This window comes from Rhea americana, unplaced genomic scaffold, assembly GCF_003343005.1.
Source record: "Rhea americana isolate MKP2758 unplaced genomic scaffold, rheAme1 scaffold_268, whole genome shotgun sequence".
NCBI lineage: Eukaryota > Metazoa > Chordata > Aves > Rheiformes > Rheidae > Rhea > Rhea americana.
The window spans coordinates 95898-120423 of NW_028186388.1; the positions used below are offsets into that span (position 1 = coordinate 95898).

The window sequence follows — 24526 nt, forward strand, 5'->3', positions numbered from 1 at the left end:
TTTTTTTGAGGTGGTGGTCTGTTAGTCAATTTTATGTTATAATTGAATTTCAGTCCCTAAATTTTAAGAGTTGTGGTTTGCCTTAAATATAAATACAGAAGAGACCTGGAGCTCATGAATGGTGTTGCAGCTGCTGGCATGAAGGCTTTGAAGGGCCAGAGGTCAAAAGACATGGGAACATTAAGGCAAAGAGTAGCTGGGAGTATCCAGAAGTTGAGGGAATATCTTCAGTAGCACTACCTACTTCTCTGAGCTGTAATAGCAGTAGGCGAGGTAGTGCTAAATGATTACATTAGTGAAAATAATGTGTTTCTGAGCATCTCAGCAGGTTGCAAACACTCCAGGCATCACTACTTTTGTTCTTTGAGGGAGAAAACGTCTAGGGACTTGGTGACAATTGTGGTAGATTAGACAGAGTCTTCCCCAGAGCAGAAGGTGCTGAGCAACTTCCTAGAAGATTCACTTCACTTATTAAACTTAAAATACTTAAGTGAACTGACTTGATACATTTCTACATTTGCAATGCAGATTTGCACTGATCTATTAGATTAATGTTAGTTTTGGCTGTGCTAATGCAATTTTTCCACCAGACTGCAGTTAATTATCCAATATTGGCTGGCAGCATTCACCTGTGAGGTTCTGTTTGCTCTCTGGAGAAAGGGGATGCTTGAGAAGAAAAACATTTCAAGGTGAGTCTCACAGTCTAGCCTCYGCTTGTGAGCCAGGCTGTACAAGGAAGTTCTTAGAGCAGTGGAAATAATTTGACTGTGATAATTGATTGGCTAAAATGTGATGGTTCAGAAGCTGAAAACTGAGGGGAAGGTAGAGTAACACATTATTACTGTGCTGAACAGTTGAATATACAGGAAAACATAAACATGCCTTTTTATTTACTTAAAAAATGATTTTGTGCCTACTAAAAAATCCAGAAGCTTCCAAAATTCAGAAGTTGCCAGAGAAATAAAAAGCAAATGAATGCATCTGTTTTTCATGAAAATCATCTTTGGTCCAGAGGATCCAGTTTCTTATCTCATCCATTCACCTTTGCTGACTTCTGTGGAATTACTCTGCAGTAAGGCTAAGTTTCAACTCAGATGCTGCTATTGTTTGCATACAAAGCAAGGCACTGGAAGTAATTTTCAATAAAAAAGCAAATAGATACTATAGATTTCCCTAATGGGGGAGAAAAAAAAAGTTTTGTTGGTTTGTCAGCCAACAATTTCACTCATTTTAAAAAATGCCTGAACAAACCAAGTCCTTTTTAATAGAGCTTACGAAGCAAATTCTTCACATCTTTATCAGTTTGCAACTTAACTTGACACAGCTGTCAGTTCCTAAACTTGCAATTTGAACAACTCATCGCCCACGAGCTTGTGGAGGTGAGTGTTTGCAGCCGAGCCAAACATGAAGGAAACAACAGCCTGGCGGAGAGCGGGTCTGCCGCTCGCTGCCTGCTCTCCCCTCTCCTGCCCGGCCCGCGGGAAGGAGCCCAGCTCTGGCGGCGGGTGTCAGAGCAGCGCTGGCATGAGCAGATGCCCTGGATAGACCACTTGCTTTTCCTGTATCTCAGACAGTCCTCTGGATGCACCTTGTCTTGCAGACACAAACTGTGGAGAGTTAAAACAATTTCCTGTTCCAGGCTGTGTTCTGCTGCTGTTACTACTCAAAGTGAAGATACTTGGACCATCTTGCTGGTGGCGTTCACTCTCTCTTTAGCATAACCATATCATTTTTTCAAGGTTTTTTTCCCTAACACATCTGAAAAAATCCTTGAGAAACTAAAATCATGGTTATGTGAGTTCAAGTCTCTTAATTCAGCAAAGATTGTCACCTTTTGTTCACGCCTGGTGGGACCCACTCAGATCTCCAGACATCCCAGTGGCTGAGGACCACCTCAAACAGTAGTGGGGAGGGAGAAGAGAGGCTTTGACTCACCTCTTTCATGTTTTAGAGAGTAAATACAGAGTTACAGTGCCAGTGTGGGCACTCCTAACTGGAAGGTAGTTAATTTGAAGATGAGATGTGGACAGACACGGATTTGCTCGGCGGCAGAATACATAGGCAAATTGGTGGAAAAAATAACCCTTGACCAGGTCGCTTACTGTAACTACTAGACTACATATTCTCAGGTAAATGTAAAGAAACCTTTTTTTAGTCCAGTAGGTGAGTGAAAAAATATTTTTTGTAGGATTCAAATGTGCATCCTGGAATTGACACATGAAGAGGGGTCAGGTTTTTGTCTCTGAAAAATGAATTGCTTTTCTTATTCAGCAAAGGGTACTTTGGGGACTTAACTTCCCAGAATGTCGTTCATTTTTGCCATGTTATTGCCCTTTGGAGTCAAGTACAGTGTACTGTGTTTTGAGGAGAAGTTGAGTTTCCTTCTAAATTTTCTTTAGAGTATGAATTGTAGCTCTATGCTTGGATTTTCCAGTAGTCAGATAAAAAAAAAAGTGGAAAACAAAACCCCCAAAATTTGACAGTGACATATGAGAGCAGGAAGACTGGAGCTGTTTGTGCTACATAATAAATTTATAAAACAGCTTGGAAAAGTGCTCTAATAACTGGGCTATGCCGATTCCCAACCAAATCAAAGAAGATGAAGTACAGCCCTTGCAAGCTTTGCTTATGTCTCAGTGGCTGTTCCCCTGCAATCTGCAGCTGCAAGCTTACACCTGACTTTATAGTAGACTCTAATGTCTGTTGAAGAGAAATGTAAAGGAAAATAAGCTATCTCAGAGCGGTGGGTATTTTTAATATAAGCCAAAACTGGTTTGCTTGTGGCATATGGAGGAAGGAAAATGAGAAAGGATAAGGGATTCATTCAAATAGTAAAATATTTCCATTCCAGCTGTTTGGAAAGAAGCAAATGTTCATATTTTCCTGAAAAGCRCAATGATGGATCCTGCTCTTTAAGTCAAGGGCAAAAAAACAAATGGGTGAACTTCAGCAAAGGTCAGGAAGAAGTGGATTTTTAAAAAGTACACGTATCAGCACTAAGTATTGATTGGAAGCAGTTGTAGAGCTCCACAGACAAAACATCCCACAGTCTGGATTTGTATCCAAACCTTTTGCTTCCAGTTTGGCCTGGAAATTTCTCAACAGTTAATCATAAGATGCAAAACCCTCCAAATCCCAAACCCACAGGCTTTTAGTGAATATTGAGATATTAGTAGGGAGTATGATAAAAAAGCGACCTGCATTTGCTGAAGTGTGTGAGCAAGCTAGTCTCTCTGGTTTGCAATAACTTCCTATCTTTGAAAAATGAACAAATGATGCAAGATAAAGCAATGACACTTCCTATGGCCACTGTTCTCATATCTGGCTGCTGCTGAGATCACCACCTTCTTGAGTTAGCAAAGGAGCAAATCTGTGTATCAGGTTGGATCCCATTTCCCTGTCTCTGTAATTAAGATGATAGTGTCTCCTGGCGTGTTTTCTAAGGAAAGTAATTTTGTTTTCTATCAATGTGCATTGACTACCTCTCCCATGTGCTCCAAGACAAATGTTGGAAGACTCCCTTTATATTTTGCACTAGCTGACAGAAGCTTTTAGGCTTCAGGTGATGATGCTATGTTTCATCATTGAAATAAAAAATAGGACCATTAATCTCTGTTACTGTGGATTGTTTTAGGTTTTTATTACTCCCCAAAAGGATTTTTTGTTTTTGATAAGTGCTGTAATAGGATTTTACTTTCAGGAGAAGCTGCTTCCAGAAGCCTGTCCTAATCCTAGCACTAACAAGCAKGGATGTTGTCAGTTGGTGACAAGCAGGCTGTGAAACTTGGGACTTAGTTCTCCATGACATTAAAAATGGGAATGTTTCGTCTAAGCCAAGGGGCAGAGTTACTGAATAGTTTGGGAAGTGACTGCTTATACTTTCACCTTAGTGGCTGTTTTTGGTTCCTATGTGGAGAGTGTATCAGGAACAACCTCAGATCTCCTGCATGGGTCATCTTTGCCCGCACGCCTGGGACATTCCCTGCAGATCTGCCGGTGGCTGCAGGTGCCCAGAGATGGCTGCTGGCACCTCTGCTTTGCAGTGGCCCCAAACCGAAGCAACGATAGCACCTAATTCCCGTGCTGCAGGAAGACGTGTGCTGCTGTCAGCCTCAGGGTGATGGGAGGAGGCCAGAGGAAAGAGAGAGCCYGGGAGCTCTTTAGTGATTTTTCTGGGAAGTTCAAGGAGTAGCTGCAGAGAAGGGAAGAGGAGGCTGGCTCCTCATAGCGATGTGTGGAGCAAGGCCCTCCCAAACCTAGGAGGGGCAGTGGAARTACTGGTGTTCCTGGGGGAGGGTAGAGATAGCAAAAACGAGATGAAGTTTGGGTTGCGTCTTTGCTTGGTGGACACAAATACAGGAATGCGTTGCATTTGGTAACATTCCCACCAGGCTGAGCAATGGAGTTTTGTTCTACTTTGCATACCGAACCCTTGATTTTGTTTTGAGCCGCCTGCACCTCTTGCTATCAGAATGATCTTGTAGCTTGAGCTGCTGCCTTGTGTCTCCCGCTACCTTCTGCTGGGAGGAAGGGGGATTGCACAGCTGTGTCAAAGTCCTTCTGCCCCGAAGCAGTCCCAGCCCATCAGCGGCAGCAGGCTGAGAACAGGGCTGGCAGGGCCTTGGTGCTGCCCTGCTGCTGCTGTCCGTCCTCCCAGGAAAAGAGCCGGGGTGTAAAACCGGTTCGGTCCCGAGGGTGCGTGGCCACGTGAACCGCCCAGCACAGCCGTTGTGCGTGGTTGCAACAGCCAGGGAATCACCTCGGCCACGCTCGCGAGGTCCGGTCCAGCCTAGGAGTCAAGGTGTCGCCGAAACAGGTGGAGTCCTGGCTCTCCCCATCTGAGCTCRCGTCTGAGGTGCAAGCGGGGAGAAGCGTCCGTTCCGAGGCAAGCTGCCTCGGACAGCTGAGCCGTCGGGGATGCTTCTCCCCAAATGCCCAGTTTACTTCCTAGGYTGAAATGTGAAGAGCTTGTTGTGTTTTCCTTTATAAGTATCRGGTAATGTAATTTTGATTTTTCTCTTAAAATCTTTATATGTTGGTACCCCTTTACCCCAGCTGTACAAGTGTTCCTTTTCAGCATGAGAATAAGGTGTGGAAATGTCATGTTCCCAGCTCAGACAACCTCTGGTTTCCATGATCCCTCTCTGGGAGGATGTTTCACAGTGAAATTAAGGGCAGGATTCTAAAAGAGCCTTTTGTTTTATTATTATGTGTTTACTCCCGCGCTTGATATATGGGAACGTTAGATAGAAAACACTGTCTTCTCTGTCTTTTTGCAATACAGATACTGCACATTGGGGCACAGACTGAGGGCAATGCAGCCACATGCAGTGAGCACTCGGCTGTGTTATGAGTTACCGATTCGCACTGTATCTTCTGGAGGTAATTCTCCAATTGCCTGTTTAGCTAGGTTTCTGCAGCTTGATAATTCCCCTATGCAAATTTTGGAAAGGGCTGGAAATYGTTGTGCTGCGGCAGTGCAGAGATGCTAGTGGCCAGCCATATGCAGACAGAGCTGCAAAGGAAGGTTACTAGGCAGCAGTTCCTTCTTTTTCTAACCGAGTGCGTTTAAAACTGATTGAATGTGAGAGGAGAACTAGTGTATCTCCTGCTGCCCTTATTCKGTAGTGACCCTGCTCTGTCCTCTTCTATTGCAACCAAAAGACCACTGCTACGCTCACCTCTCCATTAACCATTGGAAAAAATGGGGTTTGGTTCTGGCTACTCAGCGTGGTCCTCCCTGGTGTGTATTTGGGAAGTGCTGGGTTATAATCATCCCTGTCTTGTCCAGCTTGCTGGGTATTCCAGGTTTTGCAGTTCTAGGGCTGAGTAAGCAAACCTAGGAGCTTCTTACAAGGGGATTTGCCTCTGGATCTGTGTTCTCACTAACTAACCCATATTCCCAGTCCATTCTGATTTGCACATGTGCCAGCAATTGGCTCCTTTCCATGATACACCCGAGGCTTTACTGCTGCAAGGGTGATTCTACTTTCAGGAGCTTCAAGTGCCACAAAATCCTACTGTCTCACTTTAATATGAGCATTATTCTTCTCCTAATCTAAAAATGTTATTGTGTCCTCTGAAACCTAGCCTATAAATAGCCTAGAATCAATGTGCAATAGGTGCCTTCTATCTTGGGTGTAAATAAAAAGCTGGGCATTTTAAGTAACGCTACACGTTTATAGCACGGTACTTTACAAGTATGTCAAAACAAAACCTCTGCCGTAGGCTTTCACATACTTCAGTAACTGCTAGCCAGGTTCACGAAGGTCCTTAATTCGCTGCAGGGGGTGCAGATTTCAAAGCTTTGGGTATAGAAGGGTTTTGCCATTTTGCTCTGTATTAGTGCCCAAGCCCTGCCCACACCTGCCCAAGCCCTACTGCTGTGAGCAACTGAATGCRGTTCCCAGCAGTAACCTATGACTTTGCTGCTTTTATGGGTGATCTACCAGGTTTCTGGGCTTGCAGAGATGCTCTCTGTGGCATCTGGAAGGCACGTGTGTTGAGTCTAGTGTGATCCTGGTCTGTCTGCTTGCTGTATGTGTAACTTGTAAAGGTACGTCCTGTCCACCAGTTGCAGAGTCACTCTGTGCACATGGGCTAGGTCTGGGATGGCTGGACAGCCTCTGAACTTGTGGATGATGACAGGTACAGTTATCCCTATGGTAGCCTTGCTCAGGCCTGGATATTGACACTCTCGTTACTTCCTGTTTCTCCTACATCGACTTAAATGGTGATGGTGTCTTTTCTCAGATTGACTGTTTAAAGAGGGAGGAAGGGAACATGCTCCAGAGCTTTCRAGCAGCTACATGAAAAGGGCAGCATGTATTTTACTTGGTGGTGGTGATGTATAGCCCAGATAAGACTTTCCACCAAGGTCCACTATTTCTCAAGTTGACTTTTTAATTGATTTAGCTCCTCTGATCTGTACTTTGCCAGATGTGAATCACTAGCCTTTGGACTGAGTCCAGCGTGTAATGGAAAGTTCACTGAAACCCCATCAGCTCTTGTTAAACTTGAGTGAATTTCAACCCAGCACGTTTCTTCTGAATAATTAAACATAGTTAAGCAGGAGATAGATTTGAACCTCTGTCTCTGGTATTCAGCTGTATTTCATTAGGAATGGGTTTGTGAAATTCATGCTCCTTTTTTTTTTTAGCCTCTTGTGATGGATAACTGTAGCTGGCAACTCAGGGTGGATGTTTTTGTAGCTCCCACTCACTGCTAGCATGAGCTGCTCCATGTGGCACTCAGCTCTGTCAGGTTCTGCTTTTGGTGGTAAATTCTCTTGTATCTACTTCTCCTCTTCTRCTACCCCCATTTTTATGTAACATTGAGTTGTTATAGTTTAGTTTGATGTCACCTTCCATCAGTACCACTGCTGTACTCACAGTGCGGGTGTAGTGCTATGGCAACAATATATTATCTGCAATCTTGGCAATGAGTAAGATAGGGTGCAGAAATTAGTTGATATATCAAAGTCTGATCTGGCAGAGCTGAGCAAAGAACACGGCTATCCTGAACCATCTGCTACTTTCACAAGACCTGCCTTTYGTGCTGGTTATGACACACAGATACATTCTCTGCTCACATTTCCCAGTGATGCCTTTTTAAAGCTACAGATGACTTAGCACCTTGGAAAATATTTTTAGATGTACAATAATCTTGAAGCTATCTTCAGTAGTGATCAAAAATGGAAAACGATCATTTTTTTTTCTGTTGCTATTCCACAAAGGTGCTCTTCTGTCATTTCTGGGTAGGAGAGAGCATATAAATGGAAAAAAAATCTCTCCCAGATGGAGATATAGGAGAAATGTTTTACATATCCACTGCTAAAAGATAAGAGAGCTCTGCTCTCCTCCCTTCTGTGGTGTGGGCTGGGAGATGCTCTTAATGGTGAGGCTTTGGCTAGAAACTCTTGGAGAGATTTCAAAGAAGGACAGGCTAGCAGAGACTTAAGGATACAGTTTCAAAGCTTTCAGTGAAATTGGTGCCATGCTTAGTCAAAATATGTTTGCTTGTTGGCCCTTCTTATYTAATCAGTCTTGCTGAGCTGCTTCTACTTACACACACTGAAACAGCTATTTCATATTACTGATTTATCAACWTAATAGTGGGAGAAGTTGATTAGAATGAAACGATGCTGTCTTYGCTGTGTTATAAATCCATGCCCTGTGATCTGTGCAGATATTATTTGTTTCTCTGCTTGTCAACCATCTGTTTGAGTCCGAGGGGAAGGATGCATGGTAGCCTCAGATCAAATCCTAGGTGCAGCYGAGCAGTCACATAGGCCATCCGCAGCATATTCTGGATATGTGTGGATAGGTATCCCAAATTTGGGTGCCTCTCTGTGCTTCTGAGATTCCCACATCTTCTCTGTGCTCTACAGAAGCAGGCTTCACCAATTCTGGCTTGTTAGAAACAGGAGGGTTGTAGCTTGCTGCTCTAAGGTATTCTGCACCCATCTCTGACCTCCCAGCACCCAGACAGAGTCTGTGCACATGGCTGTGCCTGCTTACCGTGCTGTAGGCAAAGCGTAAATCAAACGGCTTTCCTAACGTACCGGGTAGATCTCACGCACCTCCTCACACAGCAGCCCGTGAGTAGAGGCGCTGCCCGGTTTGGAGGACAGGGCGCCAGGTGCCCTGCGTCGGGCTCCGGGGCSGCGAATGCCAAGGCCACAGGCTCACCCGCACTTCGGGAGCTGCAGAACTAAAAGSGAGCCCTTCTCTGCCGTGCATGAGGAAGACGGCCTGTGTGTAGCTGATAGCTTATCTGCAGCAAGAAAAACTGAAGTGGAGGGGAGGCAGATGGCTGCYGGTGACTCTGCAAGCCAGGGTCGGAGCCCAGGCTAAAACCACTTCTTGAAATCCCAGGCTCCATCCTCTGTGACCTACTGTCTCTCTGAGCATGTGTAACGTTTTAATAGAAAACAACCCCTTAATCTSGAGCAAGATTCGAGAAAAATGTCCCATTCAATTACTTAATTATAGGTGAACTGTAATTATAAGGCACAAACACATCTGGCTTCAAAGCATCAAGCAAAAAAGCAGAAAGGATTATTTGTTGTTTAATTTAGCAAAGGAAGGTAGTGATGATGCATAGGTCTAGCTGACACCTAGCAAGTTATGTGATCCTATTTGTTAATCTTTTTAATTTTTCATTTTATTGCAGTAGGGTTTCAACAGCAAATAGGATTAAATGAGATTAAATCTGTCACCCTGAATTATTCTGCTGTGAGTTATGAGCAGAATCAGTCTATGTCAAAGAAGTATAATTATGAGGAAAATGCTGCCTGTGTAATTGTGTGCTTATTCAGAAGAATTTGAGATCCGTAATTATCTCTAGTATGCCATGGTGCTGTGTACTGGCTCTTAATTTTTACAGTAAACAGAACCCGTTGAAGTGTTCTCACCCAGGGTAGTTACTCTCTGTGGTACAGCTGAAACCCACAGCAGTAGCAGGATCATCCTTTAGGTCTCCTGGTTCTACCGAAGGATCTAAATTAACTTGGAGTAGAACACCCATCATACATTTATTTTCACAAGAAAGATGCCAGCACAGCTAACTTGAACTTAAGTGTTGAGTGTGCAAAGAGGAATAACGGCCTTGGGGAACAGAGGGTATTTGGAGCTCTAAATACRCCAGGTGAGGCATAGCTAGCGGCTTATGCAAGAAGGAAGTTGTAACAAATCTGGCGCTGTCCCTCGTCACTTGACTTTTGCATGGTCCAAAGATGCTGCCTTCGGCCTCTGCGATGACCGTGGTTCTGCAGGTGCTTCTGCACACACAAAGGCTGCAGCTTTCTCTGRCAGCAGCTAAGCTCTAATAGAAAGAGCAGGGGCCAGGACTGGGCATTTTCACTCCTGGRTGTCAGTGCGCATCAAAAATGCCTCTGCTCAGCTTGTGGCTGATAGCGGGTCTCGTGTGTAACCAGTTATGATCCCCGGGGGATCAGTGTACCATGAAGGCACAGCAACAGTAGCTTAAGGTTGAAGGGATGTAATGGCAAATACAAATGTTAACATAAAACCTAGGTAAGTATATACATGGTGTACTGGGTGATGTGGATGAATGGGAGTATATTACTCACTTGGGATCATAGTGTCTGGGAGGGAGAAGTTGTACAATTTTTCATATTTGCAAGAGACAGTTGATTTACTAACATAAAGACACAAGGAATAATAGCTTATGTGGGTAAAATGTCTTACAAGTACATAGTGCTACCACAGTAGTGGTATGGTCTTAGAAACCCTCTTGAAATTTTGGTTTCCCTAACCAAAGAGAGGTTTGAATCTATGCGTTATTCATCTGGATTCATAAAAGCTTTTGTTAGAAAAAGCATCTGAACCATTCATCTAGGTTTGCACCATACGTGAGCATTACTGCTGCTGGAAGAAACTCTACTGGAGAGAGGATATATGCAAAGTAAAGAGAAGCTCGCTATGGGTCCTGCTCGCCTGCCTCTGCAGTTTTCTCCTCAAGGCGTAAAGGMTGCATGGAGTCAGAAGCCAGACTTCTGGCTTGACATGATGAGTTAGTGATAAAAATATCTGCCAGATCTGCATTAGAGTTTCTGTTACTTTGCCTAAAATTGTGTGTGCATTAGAGGAGAGGAATGTAGAAAAAGCATCATGTTTAAGGAATTCTGGCAGTATTTTTGTTTTCCTTTTCAGATCCTCTTTACAGTTAGGAGGCAGGACTTGATCTCCACATCTGTTTTGGTTGGTCATTCTAGTATGAAACTCCTTTTGACCCATCAGAGTTTGTGCAATGTTTGATGATATGTAAAAATTCTGGGAAGAAAAATAGCAGGGTGGTGAACAGACCTTCAGGCCAATATGTATAATGACTTGCTCTACCCTTTATTTCAGCTTCCTTTAAGTATTTTCAGATGCACTATATTCCCAATTAATAAGCTGTTTAATTTAGCTTATGGCTATATTTTTCCTAGTATTTTGATGTGTGTTTGGAACATCATGAAGTAAATTACAAATGAGAATGTTAGAAAAATGCCTACATTAATCATCTGAGACAACCTCACTTATTATAATCTTGTTCTGAGTAGCTAGTTATCTGCAAGAAAGAGTTTTCTGTCCCTTGATTTGCTGACTTACTTGACTTAATGCCAAGGAAATCTCTCCTCTGTGCTTGACGAGCAATGAGTAACTTCATAATCTTTCTCTATGTAGGTAGTTTCTTCACGCAATAAAATGCGATCAGCCATGCCCATGCTGAGTTTCATTTTACTGTAATTTAGAGGGAGGAACCTTTCCCAAGTAGAATTTATTCTGTAACTGCTTAGGACTGGTCATGGGAGAAACCCACCCTTCCTCCTGCCCCACCATGGGCGGTAGAAAAGCTTCTTTGCTCAAGTGAGAAGACTGTTTTTTCTTCGCCCCTGATCAGCCTGAAGGTCTGGTGTGCTCCTGGCATCCCAGTTCCTTTGCTCTGGGCAGGATTTGTCCATCCTTTTGCTCACTCCAGCTCAGCCTGAATGAAGCACACGCAAGAAAAGGAAGGTTGGGGTAGTGCAACCCCGCGCGGCTGAGCGTTCCTGGCCGAGCCGTGCAGGGAAGGGAATCGCGTGGCACTGCCGGCTCACGGAGAAATGCAGCAGGCAAACGCGGCGCCCTTCTCACGCTGGCTGCAGGAGCGTGTTCGACAGTGCTGTTTCAAGGTCAGCAGCACCGGTCCCAGCTGCTCAAAAGAGCACATCGGTAGCACAAACCATGCGAATTAGATTTGGGAAAGTTTTTTTCTTTCTTTCTTTCTTTCTTTCTTTCTTTCTTTCTTTCTTTCTTTCTTTCTTTCTTTCTTTCTTTCTACCTTTCTACCTTTCAACCTGGCAAACGAGCAGGATCAACTGTAGATATAATACAGGCAAAATATGTTCTGAAATATGTGGGCTGATGTATGATTTATGCTAGTGGTGGCAAGACATTACAGTTAAGCAGCTGCCTGTACAGCAGCTCGGAGGAGTCCYTGGCTGTCAAGGCAGGTGAAAATCTGAGGGGCCACTCAGTCAGAACAGGCTTCACTTTTTTAAAAGAGTTTCTTTGTCCTGTATTTTTCCTTATTCATATTTGCAAGATTTATGAGATTGATAGGATTTTTCCCTCCAGCAACTCTAACAACAAACCTTTTATGCAGAACAGAGAAGCAAATTTGATCTAGGGTTTATAGATAAGCTTCACAGAGGCTGTAAATGGTAGAATGAATAAACACTGATCTTTATTGGGTAAAGACACCTGTAAGTTTAATATGGAAACTGGCTGTGCTCTGCCTTGGTCCTGCCCTCTGCTGCTGGTGGAAAGCATTTTTCTCTGCAGCTAGGACGGTTTTCCCATAATAGGCATTTCTCCAGCCTCTTTCCGAAGTCTCCTGTTCTTCCTCCTTTACCCTTTACCTTGTGCTTCTCTCAGTTATGCGAGCAAGCATAACATAACATGTGCAGCAAGCATTTCAAGGGTTTCTGAGAAGTGTTCATGTGGCAGATGCCATCCGCTTTCTTCTCAGTATGGTGGTGYTGTATGCTGCTGACACCTGCAGAGCCAAACCTCCTTCCGACTCAGACTTGCCCCCTGGGGAGAGGTTTTGTAGTGTTGCTTCCAGGTGTTATTCAGARTTAAAAACATGCTGCTTAGGGCTGGTATGATGAAAGGTGAGTGTGCTTCTGTTTGTACATGGTGTGAAGAGCAATGACTTAAGAATCCTATTCTGCTTTATGCCAGTGAAAATTAAAAGTAAGACCCACTGCGACATAAAGATACCCAGGCTATATGCAAGGGCAATAGATACGCAGCAACAGGATGCAGCTTGTGCACAGAGAAGCAAAATGTCACTTTGCAAATAAAACAAGAGGGTGGCAGAACCCTGTGAGCCCTGCGAGCTCCTTTCTGCCCTCTGGAACAAAGCAGCTTTATAAGGGATGGATGTGACGTACTTCAGATCGCTGAAATGGGCTCTGTTGAAATTTCTCCCGTTAAATCACAAATTCAGCCTTGCTTTGTGGCTGATGGGGAGGAGGAGACTACTCCTCTATGTGAGGATGGTGGCTGAGAAGATGCTACTTGATACAGTCAAGCCCTTACCTGTAGCTTTTCTTCTCCGCAGGTGCCCCTGGTTAACAAAAGCCATCTCCCCAGCCATCCCAGTGTACAATGGGCTCGTGTTCCTGTTCGTGCTTGCAAACTTCAGCATGGCRACCTTCATGGACCCTGGAGTTTTCCCACGAGGTAACAGAGGATGGGAGTGGGAGTAGGGATGAAAATCTAAGCCAAAAGTGTCCAAATACACTCTTTTGTACCTATCCCTTTTTTTCTTRTGTTCTTTCCTATAGACCTTTTTTCCCCCCTTACACTCAGCTGGCTGTAGAGGACAGTAGCAAAGTGCCAAAMCCCCCCATCCCTGGTCTGCGGTGGTGTCTGTTCTCCTTGCCTGTAGACTGGCAGCCCAGGCACAGTGCTGGGCGGCGTGGTTCTCCTTGAGCGGGTCTCCTGACCAGGGCGGCTGTGGTTGTCATCCCCTGTGTCAGGCTGGCACGCTGGATTTAAGTCACTGTCTTCACAATAGGTAGCTGAGCATGGTGCAGGGGGAGGCTAAACATTCTAGAGCTGCTTCATTAAAGCAAATCTTCCTTCCAAAAAAGGCGTAGAACAAATGCATAAGCAGTGAATTCTAAAAAAAGATAATGATTAAGRCCTGCTTTAGAGTGGACTGTCTAAAAAATATGTGTTTAAAAAAAATGCCTGTTTAAATTAGTGTTGATGCACAACTGATTAAATAGGATGAAGATTGCTCAGCTCTTGTAATAGGAAACCACAGAGCAGCTATTTCTTTTAACACATCCTAATGAGAGAATTATCACCTCATTTTATCCATCTTCCAATAACCATTCACATGCAGTTTCCAGCAGAGACTGCTCTCAGCAGTCTGGCTAACCTGAAGGATTTGCACTCTTAGCAAACTGTCCTCTCTTACTTCTCTTCAGTGAGTTCAATACCTGCTTTGAACTGCTGTGGTACCTGATGAGAACAAGGTACTTGCCCTGCTGTCTTCCCTGAATAGCAAGTGCCAAGTTTCTGCAGGTAGCAGGGTCTAATGATGAGCATCTTTCTGCCACTCCTTTCGGCTGAAGCTTTTGAGCCCCTGTTTAAGTGCTGCAGCACTCCAGTTAAGGAAATAATTCTGTGTAAAGGCAAACCGAGACAATGGCAAGATTCAGTCGTTTATGCAAGATTGTGTGAGCCAGTGTTTGGTGCTTAAATGTCCAAAATAGATGCTAGTGAGATTTTCAAAAAAGCTTACACACCTAGGGCTTTTAGCTAGATTCCTGGATTTCTTAATTTCTTCATCTCAGTAGAGATAACAGTGGCTGAGCAAGCTCAGGCTGTGAGATTAGCAAAGGCGTCAGTGCTCTTTGCCTTCAGYAGAAGTGTTGGAACAACGCTGTTCGGTTTTGGAAACCTCAGTCTAATGGTTCTAGTATCTTTGTGCGACTTAGTTTACTCAGAGCAGAGCCTGCTGCCTTCCGCTTAGGCTGCCCTACGAGTGACTCAGGGCTGAGTATATTGTAAATTTACACCTTCCCTTGTGGTTCTCCAACTTCCCCTGGCAGACAAGCTCTTCATTTCAGCCTGTGCATTTAAAGGAGAAAAGCACAGAGATCAAATCTGAACTTTAAATTCTCTCACTGCCCTCCCTCCCTCCCTTCCTGCCTCCCTTAGCACGAGGGAGCCTGGAGCAGCACAGGCAGAGGAGGAGTTTCCCCTGGCTCACCCCTCTGCTGCCCGATTCCCTTCTTGTCCGGCCTTGGCCTCTTCTCTGAGCCCTGTGCATGGACCTTGCCTGGGAGAGGGCTGGAGCCTGCCTTCCGCACTAAGCGGGGAAAGGATGAGAACAGGGATGGGAGCCATCCCGAAAGAAAGAGATGGAGTAGGAGTTTAGATGTGTGAAAGAGGCAAACTGATAAGGGAAAGAAAAGATGGAAAAGACTATAAATACCAGCKCTGAGAGGAAGGGGGAGCAGATGTTATTTCAGATTGCGAGTGTGTATGCTAAAAAAGCCACCACCACCCAACGCCACCTGCAGAGCTGCCAGCCCAAGGAGTTCAAAAATTGTAGGAGTGATTTAAAATGAATATACAATGGATCTATTTGCTTTCTGTTTTTGAAATTATACATTTAGACTTCTTTTTTTTCAAGCTTTTTAGCACYTTTCTGATGATTACAAATTTACTTCGGAAATGATACAACAAGCAAGCAATCATAAAAGCTGAGATTCTCATGGAGTCACATGATGCCAGGATTGGGAGCTTTAAGGAAGCCACCATATATCATAAGATGTGTGATAAAAACATGATACTTGGCTTCCCTGTACCAGCAAATAAGAGTGTGAGAATCTGTGCAGTAAGAACATAGAATCATAGAATTGGTAAGGTTGGAAGGGACCTGTGGAGATCATCTAGTCCAACCTCCCTGCTCAGCAGGGTCACCTAGAGCATGTTAGACAGTGTTGCATCCAGGCAGGCCTTGAATATCTCCAGARAAGGAGACGCCACAACCTCTGTGAGCAACCTGTTCCAGTCACTCCGTCACTCTCACAGGGAAGAAATCCCCCCTCACGTTCAGGCGGAACTGCCTGTGCTTCAGTTTCTGCCCATTGCCTCTAGTCCTGTCACATGGGACAACTGAAAAGAGTTTGTCCCCGTCCCCCTGACACCCTCCCTTCAGGTACTTGTGCACATTGATCAGATCCCCCCTCAGTCTTCTCTTCCCCAGGCTGAASAGGCCCAGCTCTCRCAGCCGTTCCTCRTAGRGCAGGTGCTCCMGCCYTCTSATCATCTTCRTAGCCCTGTGCTGGACTCCCTCCAGTAGCTCCACGTCTCTCTTGTACTGGGGAGCCCAGAACTGGAYGCAGTGCTCGAGATGAGGCCTCACTAGGGCTGAGTAGAGGGGCAGGATCACCTCCCTYGACCTGCTGGCAACASTCTTCCTAATGCACCCCAGGAGACCATTGGCCTTCTYGGCCRCAARGGCACATTGCTGGCTCATGATCAACTTGTCATYCACCAGCACTCCCAGGTCCTTCTCTGCAGAGCTGCTCTCCAGCAGGTCAGCCCCCAGCCTGTACTGGTGCCTAGGGTTATTTCTCCCTAGGTGCAGGACTCTGCACTTGCCCTTGTTGAACCTCAGGAGGTTCCTCTCCACCCAACTCTCCAGCATGTCCAGGTCTCTCTGAATGGCAGCACAGCCCTCAGCCACTTCTCCCAGCTTGATATCATCAGCAAACTTGCTGAGGAGGCACTCTGTCCCCTCATCCAATGTATTCTTATGCTCAGATCACTGAAGGCTGGGTAATAAACAAATAAGGTATATGATATATCATACAAGCTTATATGCTCTCGGGTAGGGAGAACTTAAGCTGTGAGGGGAAGTAAAACAAGTTTTTCTTTTATTACTGAAGAGGATCTGAATCAAATTCCCCAGTCCATTACTCATTTTTGAATCCTGGCTTTGCTGGCTTTCTGAATTATCCTGCTGTGAATCAGGATTGGCTCTGTGTRAGTGAGTTGCCAGTGATGTACCAAAATAAATCAGAAGACAAGAAAATATTAAGTCTCCGAAACTGCAGCTAACCTGATAAATCTGATTTGCAGTCTGGGTCAAAGTTTGCAGTGTTTGTTGCTGGCTAGTTGTAGATTCCAACTATGAGTTGGGTTCCCGTATTTTTGATGTGAACCTTTTTTATAAGAACTCTTCAATTCCTCAGCAGAGCAACTGGGAGATACAGATTTCTTTSTAGATAAATGACACATATTCTTGACATTTCCAAGGGTGTGTCAAGTGCTAGCTTTGRTAATAGATAGTTTTTGCAAGACTAATGTGTTTATATGTGTGTATGTATATGCAAGGTACAGATTTTTGTTTGCCTAGTCAGTATTTTTACAAGAGCTTAATGGTTTGACCATTCTAGAGYTTTGCCTTTATATGTCCACACAAAAGTATTACATAGCATTGACTAGTTTATAATGGTATTGAAGAACCTACAGATTGTATTTATAGAYGTGCCTAAGGGATTTAGATTTTAACTCCCACTAAGAGTCTCACTGATTAGTTTTGAAGGAAAGTTATAGAGAATGCTGCCAGTACAGTATTCAGCTTCCACACGCAAACATTAACCCGCAGAATACTCTTGTGAGGTAAGTACTGTAGTTGTGCTAGTTCCCAGGCTCATATAAGTGAAGGGAGAAGCTCCCTCTGAAGTCAATGGAATTTTTGTCACTCTACCAATACATCTTCTAGAGAAGATTTAATGTAGAACTAAGTGACAGCGATTGGTGCCCCACATGGACAAAATTACCAAATTCCAYCTAATCTGGAGCCAGTCAACCAAAGCCAGCTACACTATAATGCTTAACCAGGTGTTAAATACATGTGAGCTTCTTAGATTTTCTGTGTCAGAAGGAAACAAATAAAGATTAAAACAATTTGAAATAAAGGAACTTTCATGAACATCGTTCTTTTTTTCCCTCTTTTTCTTTCCAATAGAGAATTATATTTGTCCATTATAGACTGGMTTTTATTCTATGAGTTATTTTTGAATGGCCTCTTCTCTTAAACAGGGCRGTGTTTAGTTGAGATGATAAACCATCCACTGGGTTGTCTCTAATAAACTGACTCTGCAGTATTATCATCCCCATCTTACTCATGGCATACAGAGGCTAAATGACAAGCCCAAGGCCACAGAGTGACAAAATTCGATGGTAGGATTCCTGACTCCSAGTGCTACGCTCAGATCACTAGACTATGCTGACCTTGAGAGAGGTGAGATCTTCCCAGTTATGTCCCAKCACTAAAGCTAGACCATTCTGGGTGTGCTGTGAAGAAGTGTGCACTGGGTATGCTATAGAGATGTATGCACTGTTGCGAGGGCTTGTCACAGGCACCCAAGTTGCTTCTGAGTTAAATATTTCACTGCAGCTTCAGGCTCTCCGAGCAGCAAGTCTGGGGCTGGTGGTGGGCTGGCACCAGAGCTTTTGGTAAATTGTCAGTCAGGGTTATTGGGGTTGATGTTTGGTTTTGAGCTAACACGATCTTCTAACATCTGTTGATGTGATTTCTTTTGCCTTACATGCTGGGAGGCCAGTGTTGAATTAATCCCTGATGTATGCAGCAGAATTCCTCACAATAAGGTGCTTGGGTGATTTACAGGTTCCCACCTCCATTTTGACTCTAGTATTCAACTCATCCCATTCCTTCCAGTTGTGAATGCTGGCTAAGACTTATCTTAGCCTGGTGGGCTAAGTGCTCAGCCCCCCCACCTGGAGCTGGTGGGTCGGGTGCTCAGCGCTCCCTTGAGGGTATTGTCTCAGGTGCTAAAATGAACCCAGATCATTCAAGTGTCCTGCAGCAAGGCCAATCCGTTCTGACAGTCCGTCACTTCCACCACTCTCTTTCTCTGACAAGCCTCAGAGSCTGTGCAGTGTCCTGGTATCCAAGGTACTGACTAGATTAGATCTTTTATCTTTACCCTCTGTTATTTTCACTAACTTTTATTTTTGCATTGAGCAGCAGATGAAGATGAAGATAAAGATGATGACTTTCGAGCTCCACTCTACAAGAATGTGGAGATTAAGGGAATCCAAGTACGGATGAAATGGTGTGCCACGTGCCACTTCTATCGTCCTCCACGCTGCTCTCATTGCAGTGTCTGTGACAACTGTGTTGAGGTAACACTCCTGTTGAGTATGCGATCTGATGGCTTTTCTGAGCGATGGGGTTGCATGTACTATTGGATACATGCAGTTAGATGATTCCCCCCGTATTTTAATTCTTGAAAGTCCCCAGCTTTAGCCTCATTGATAGTTCCCTACTATTACATACCTCTTGAAATATTAGTCCTTCGTATGATGTATGTTACACGTGCAATAAAGTTTGGTGCTAGCTTTGTTGCCAGTGATGATTAACTTAAAATTTTACAGTGCTGGCTGTATCTTCCTTAAGTTAGCTTCAGGGTTGTGAATATAGTAAAGGGGTGAAAGGGAGAGCTATGGTGCAGAGACAGAGTTAGGAGAGCAGGAAATCCAGAGTGGACCATACTAGCTTGTGTGCTTTATCAGTTGATGCAGGAGCCAGTTTGTTCCAAATTAAATGATGAGCCCCAGGTAATTCAAAGGTGTGTGCCCTATCTCCTTTGTAGATTGTACTGCAGGCAGTACTGTGTGAGCTTTAGGAAGCCAAACTCAGAGTTCAGTGAGCAATTCTCAAATTAGCAGGAGGACTCCAACATCCCAGCTTAGAGCATGAACTTATTCATGCTTCTAATTTTGCTTCCTCTGAATTATGGGGCTTTCATGTTTCCTGATAGCTGAGAAGTCTTGGTGAAGCACACAGGATTTTTAAAAAATAACTCTGAGGTGTGATTTGGGGGCCATAAACATCTTCCAAACTCCTAAATACAGAGTACCATCCACAACGCTGTGTTGCCGAGGGTATCTTTATTTCTGAGCTAAAAATTCCACTTCTGCTGCAAGTTTTTTTTTTTTTTTTTTTTCGCCAATGGAAAGATGAACTCTTTAATATGTCTAAAATGTATTCAGCTGTGTCTTTTAAATGAAATGAATTGCTGATCAGAAAATCAGAAAAAAACAATGGCAGCTGGGATGCTGCATGCCTTGTCCTTGTCCTAACCCTCTTGGCTGTAAGCAAGAGARCAGTCCTAAAGAAAGCAGCACAACTACTTGTGCGAGAAAGACTGTCTGGGCTTACCTTGTGTCAGTCATTTTCTCCTTTGGATCAACACACCTGTAAATTATAATTAGATGGAAGCAGTGCTGAGCCTGGTAACCATTGGTAGATAGAACAAGCTTGTCCCATTGCAGAAGGCCTTAGGCTGACACCGGGTCTGAGGAGCCCTGGAGGATAAGGAGCTGCTGAGGACACTGAGCGGAGGACAATTGCCACAAAGCCATTTTACTCTGCTGCTGATTGTCGAACAGAACAAGATTTTCCATCAAAAATTTGAATCATATATTCCTAGTTTTAAACAAATGTTTTCACTAATTCTTGATTTCAAGGATTGTTTAAATGATTGCAAATTCTCAGTTGTCCCATGAAATTCCTTCCTTCAGCCCTCCCCAGAGGCTCAGCATGAAAATCTATTTTCAACAACTGAAGTTTTGCCAGAAAAAGATTGCCCAGAACTCAAGTAGTGTAAACACTTGCAATTTCATGCAGCTGTAAGACCTCCAGAGGAGTCAGTTTTGTGCAACAGAAAGGAAAATGGGAGAGAATCCAAGAGTAACCTAAATAAATTAGCAGCACTCAAGGTGACTCTGCCTGGCTCTCGAGAACCTTTACTGATGGTCAGATTGGTTGAATGTTCCTTACTATTCTGGTGGACAAGAAAGAAGCTCTCACTGTATAATTAAATAATGAATGCTAGGGAGGAAGATAGGCAAAAAACATTAATGACTTCTGAATCAATAAATCATGGTCTTAAACAAGGTGCTTTATCGATTCCTGTGATGTTTATTTCCCACTGCACCTGCTTGTTCCAGCAGTGCTTGGACACAGCAATAGGAGAAACTCTGCTGGTGTTCCATAGAGGAACTTATTTAGGGCTGTAATATACATCTTTTCAGTTTTGGACTAAAACATATAATAAAAATGTTTAACCCAAATAAAAATTCTGAGCCAACTTGATAAAAATAAGCAAACAAACAACAAAAAAGTAATGACACTTGCAGAAATAAAAACTAAAGAGTGCTGTGACCAGCTGGACCAAAACATGAATCTGTGACAAAAGTAGTCAGATCTTTATTTGCTTTACTGAAGTGTTCGCAGTGGATATTTGTACAGTTCCATAATCYGTGGATTATTTTGGGGCTGCATACACCCAAATTTGCATCATAGATATGTGCTATGTGAGCATTTCAGACATAACCTGAATGATCCTTATTAAATTGCCTCTGTCATTTTCTAATATACTTTGAGAAAGCTCTAATCTGTTTCTTCTATTTTGTAAATTTTCAGTCAAAATGTTGTGCAAAATTTAGAAGTATGGAACCCTCTTTTTTTATCGTTGGAGGATGTTTAAAGATAGTATTACCATAAAACAAGGAATAAACCCCCGATTTATTGCTGTAATGAGAGTGTAGTATCTGCTCTGAGTGAAGCAGAAATAGGAAGGGTTTATTTCTGAGCACCTGATCTTGTTTTGACTTATGCACATCAAAAATAATCCCACTGAAGCCAGTGGATTTGCATACTTATAAATCTGTATAAAGGCACTTTAAAAGTATCTACAGCTTGCCCTCGTTATAAGTCTTTTGTTAAAAGGGATCCAACTTTATGAGGTACTGTGAACTCTTGACTGAGAAAACTAGTTAGTTTTGAACAAATATATTTTTCCAGAACTTTGCTTGTGTCTTAGCTAGATAATACTTTTCATGGGGGACCTGCTTGGTAAAAAAAAAAATATTTTTAATGAAGCCCATAATTTACAGTGAACAAGCACTGATTCATTCAGTTACATATTAAGATAGAAACATGGGAGGAGAATTCTTTGGCTAGCAGCAGTATTGCATCCTCAAAACATTATAGGTGATAGTAACTTCACTGTAACTGGCTCCTTATGCTAAGGATGATAAAAAGTAGTGCTTCTGCTGCCAAAAGAGAAAAGGTCTTTTTTTTTATGCATCTTCATCTTGAACCCTATGAATGCCCAGTACCTCTCCATCCCTAGACGTAGACACCACTGGTCCCAAGAAGAGCCTTATAAAGAGGGTGTAGCATGTTGTAAAGCTGCAGAGCTGTCCTGATATGATTTATGTCATGATGGTTCAGACTGATCTCGAAGACAATGTGTTTCCTTTCACCAGTTGGATATCATTCCCTGTCTCTCCCTTTCTTTACAAGGATTTTGACCATCACTGCCCATGGGTCAACAATTGCATAGGACGGAGGAACTACCGCTATTTTTTTCTCTTCTTGCTGTCCTTAAGTACACACATGGTTGGAGTATTCACCTTTGGGCTGATCTTTGTATTAAACCATATGGAAAAGCTGGGGGCAGCTCATACCACCATTACGTATCCTTCTTTTTGGTCTTTCAAGAGGCAAGGTGGCCTTGAGGAAAATGTGAAAGAATTAATGTGAAGATTTGTCTTTCTGGAACTGGTAGAGATCTACTCCTCTCCTGACTCTCTTTCCTTTTTCCCTGTGAATGCTTAGTGCAGATCTTCTTCTGTACCTGTTTGACCTGTATAGCTACCACTTACCCCCAAACCTGTGGCTGACCTGTCTTTCTCAGTCATTGCCATAGTGAACCAGCAGAAAGAGATATACTGCATTCCTGAATTTTACTTCCAGTTGGATGTGACACTACACTGCTGGATATTGTATATTTAAAGCATGATACAGTAGATTTTACCCTAGAGGCAGTCTCTTTGCACACTAGCATAAWACATATCCTAATAATATGCCAAGTAACATGTTTTTGTTGAATGTGTTTAGATTTTTCAAGATCTAAAAAGTCTATGAAATAGTTTTCTCAGATTATAGAAAAAATATACATCTTTCTAAATATCATTTTCTTGAAAATGTTCATCAGAGTACATATGTGCAGAAAACGTGTCAAAATCTGCATAAAGAAATTTATGTGTGCCAAATAGTGATTGAGAGCAGGTGGAGGATAAGGGGAAAATACAAAGTTTTGGTTGACTCAGATAGGTGGTTTTGAAGGCAGATGGAAAACAGGGTTAATAGGTAAGTAAACCTGACAGATTCACCCTGCTGAAAAGCAGGCTGTCAATCCTTAGTGGCCACTTAGGTGTTTCAAGGAGAAGGGGAAAAACCTACCATAAAGTGTCTTATTGCAGTTTTATGCTGACATTAGCTCTCTAGTTCAGAGTGGTGCTACTGCCATTGGTAGGTTAGAGCACAAGAGTCTTTAGAAGATGGTTACAGCCAGAATCAATGAGTTCACATTTCGTTTTCAAGGAGAAGGAGCCAAGCTAGGAGCAGAAATAAAGCCATGTATTTGCTTGGGGCGCTGGTTGATGGGAGTTATAAAATGATGATGCAGAGGGGTCGTTGTTCTGGCAGCCTGGTGATTTTGGGACGCATCCATCACCATCCGACTGCATATTTTTAAACTGCAAAGAACAGACAATATGACTAGGTACCAGAGACCAGAAAAAGTCTAAAATAAAATGACTGTATTGAAGAGGGAAGGATGGGAAACTTCCAGCCATCAAATACTCATTRCAATGAGTAGGCTGAAGAGGAGATAACAACAGGATTTGTTATTGATCTGAAATGATTCCCACAACATATCTGAGGCTTAATTCCAAGGTAGACTTAAATTTCAGATGGAATTTAAGTCGCCTAGTTAAAGGTGGGGAGTATCCTCTCTATTTTCAAGATTTTTTTTCTCCTTTTCCCCTCCCTTTTCTTCACACCTTCTTTTTCCCTTCACTGATTCCAGTTTCTTTAACTCCTGGACACAGAATGGCTGTCATGTGTGTGGCTGGGTTATTCTTTATCCCAGTCATTGGTCTCACTGGTTTCCATATTGTCCTGGTGGCCCGAGGGCGCACAACCAATGAACAGGTAAGATGCAATCCTTTCTCTGTGCTTGTGGCTAAGGTGTGGAATCAGGAAGGAAATAAAGAGAAAGTTCATGCAGGTCACCTTGGGCAAAGCAAAACCTGACCCAGACCTCAGCAGTAACACCCTTACTAGGGCTTTTGTCAGGATTTAGGAAGGTTGACAATTTTTTGTTTTCAATTTCTTTTCTTGGATGCACTGCACACAAAGATTTCTCCTAATCACAAAAGATCAGCACAAGCTTGTTTACCACTTAAAATCGACTCATGGCCTTGTAATAGGTTTTATGTGGTGAGTATTGTCAACCCCAGAAGTTCAAACTTTATGAGTCAGAGTGAACGAATCATGAGACTGCGCAAAAGAAAGAACGGAAAAGATTAAATCATGCTTTTGTCCCGTCTCCTGATGTTTTGTCCCCCCGCCAGCCCACGCTGCGCGCGGTGCGATCTGAGCTCGCTCTTTGTCTCTTGCTCTCGTTCTCATGCGTRTGTGCGCGCACACACGGGGGCTGTTGGCTGAATGAAAGGGCAACACAGCATCCCGCGCCAAAAAGCTGGTAAAAAAAGCTGGACTGCAGTGCTGCTGCGCAGGCCAAGGTGAAGACCTGTGTCCGCGGCCAGGCCTGCGGGAACGAGGACGAGGCGCTGTGTCCTGTCCAACAGGAGACAGCAAGACCCTTAGTCTGCAAGCAGTGTGAGGCGGGAACATAAGCAAGGCATCTGAAACCGTCCGTAATTGATGCCTAGCATGGCCTTTGAACAAAGCAGCTTGCTCTCGCTGTAAATCCCTGCGTGCTTTTTTCTGCCCATCTAAGTCCTGCTTRGAGTCAGCTGCCCTTCACTTTTTAGAACTGATTTTGGCCAAACTTTAGGTTTGATAGTGCTAATAATAGCAGCACGAATCCCAAGGC

At 43.5% G+C, this 24526-nt stretch overlaps 1 protein-coding gene across 2 annotated transcripts in view; it reads left to right on the plus strand.

Moving 5' to 3' along the window:
* ZDHHC8 (zDHHC palmitoyltransferase 8) overlaps positions 1-24526 on the plus strand; it is a 55262-nt gene that overhangs the window by 14828 nt on the left and 15908 nt on the right. The window contains exons 3-6 of one of the 2 annotated variants that reach the window (XM_085307921.1): positions 13117-13238; positions 18577-18734; positions 21925-22097; positions 23517-23619. In XM_085307921.1, coding sequence (XP_085164047.1) covers positions 13117-13238; positions 18577-18734; positions 21925-22097; positions 23517-23619 — 556 coding nt within the window. The remainder of the gene's footprint in view (positions 1-13116; positions 13239-18576; positions 18735-21924; positions 22098-23516; positions 23620-24526) is intronic. The other variant, XM_085307922.1, reaches the window with a different exon arrangement.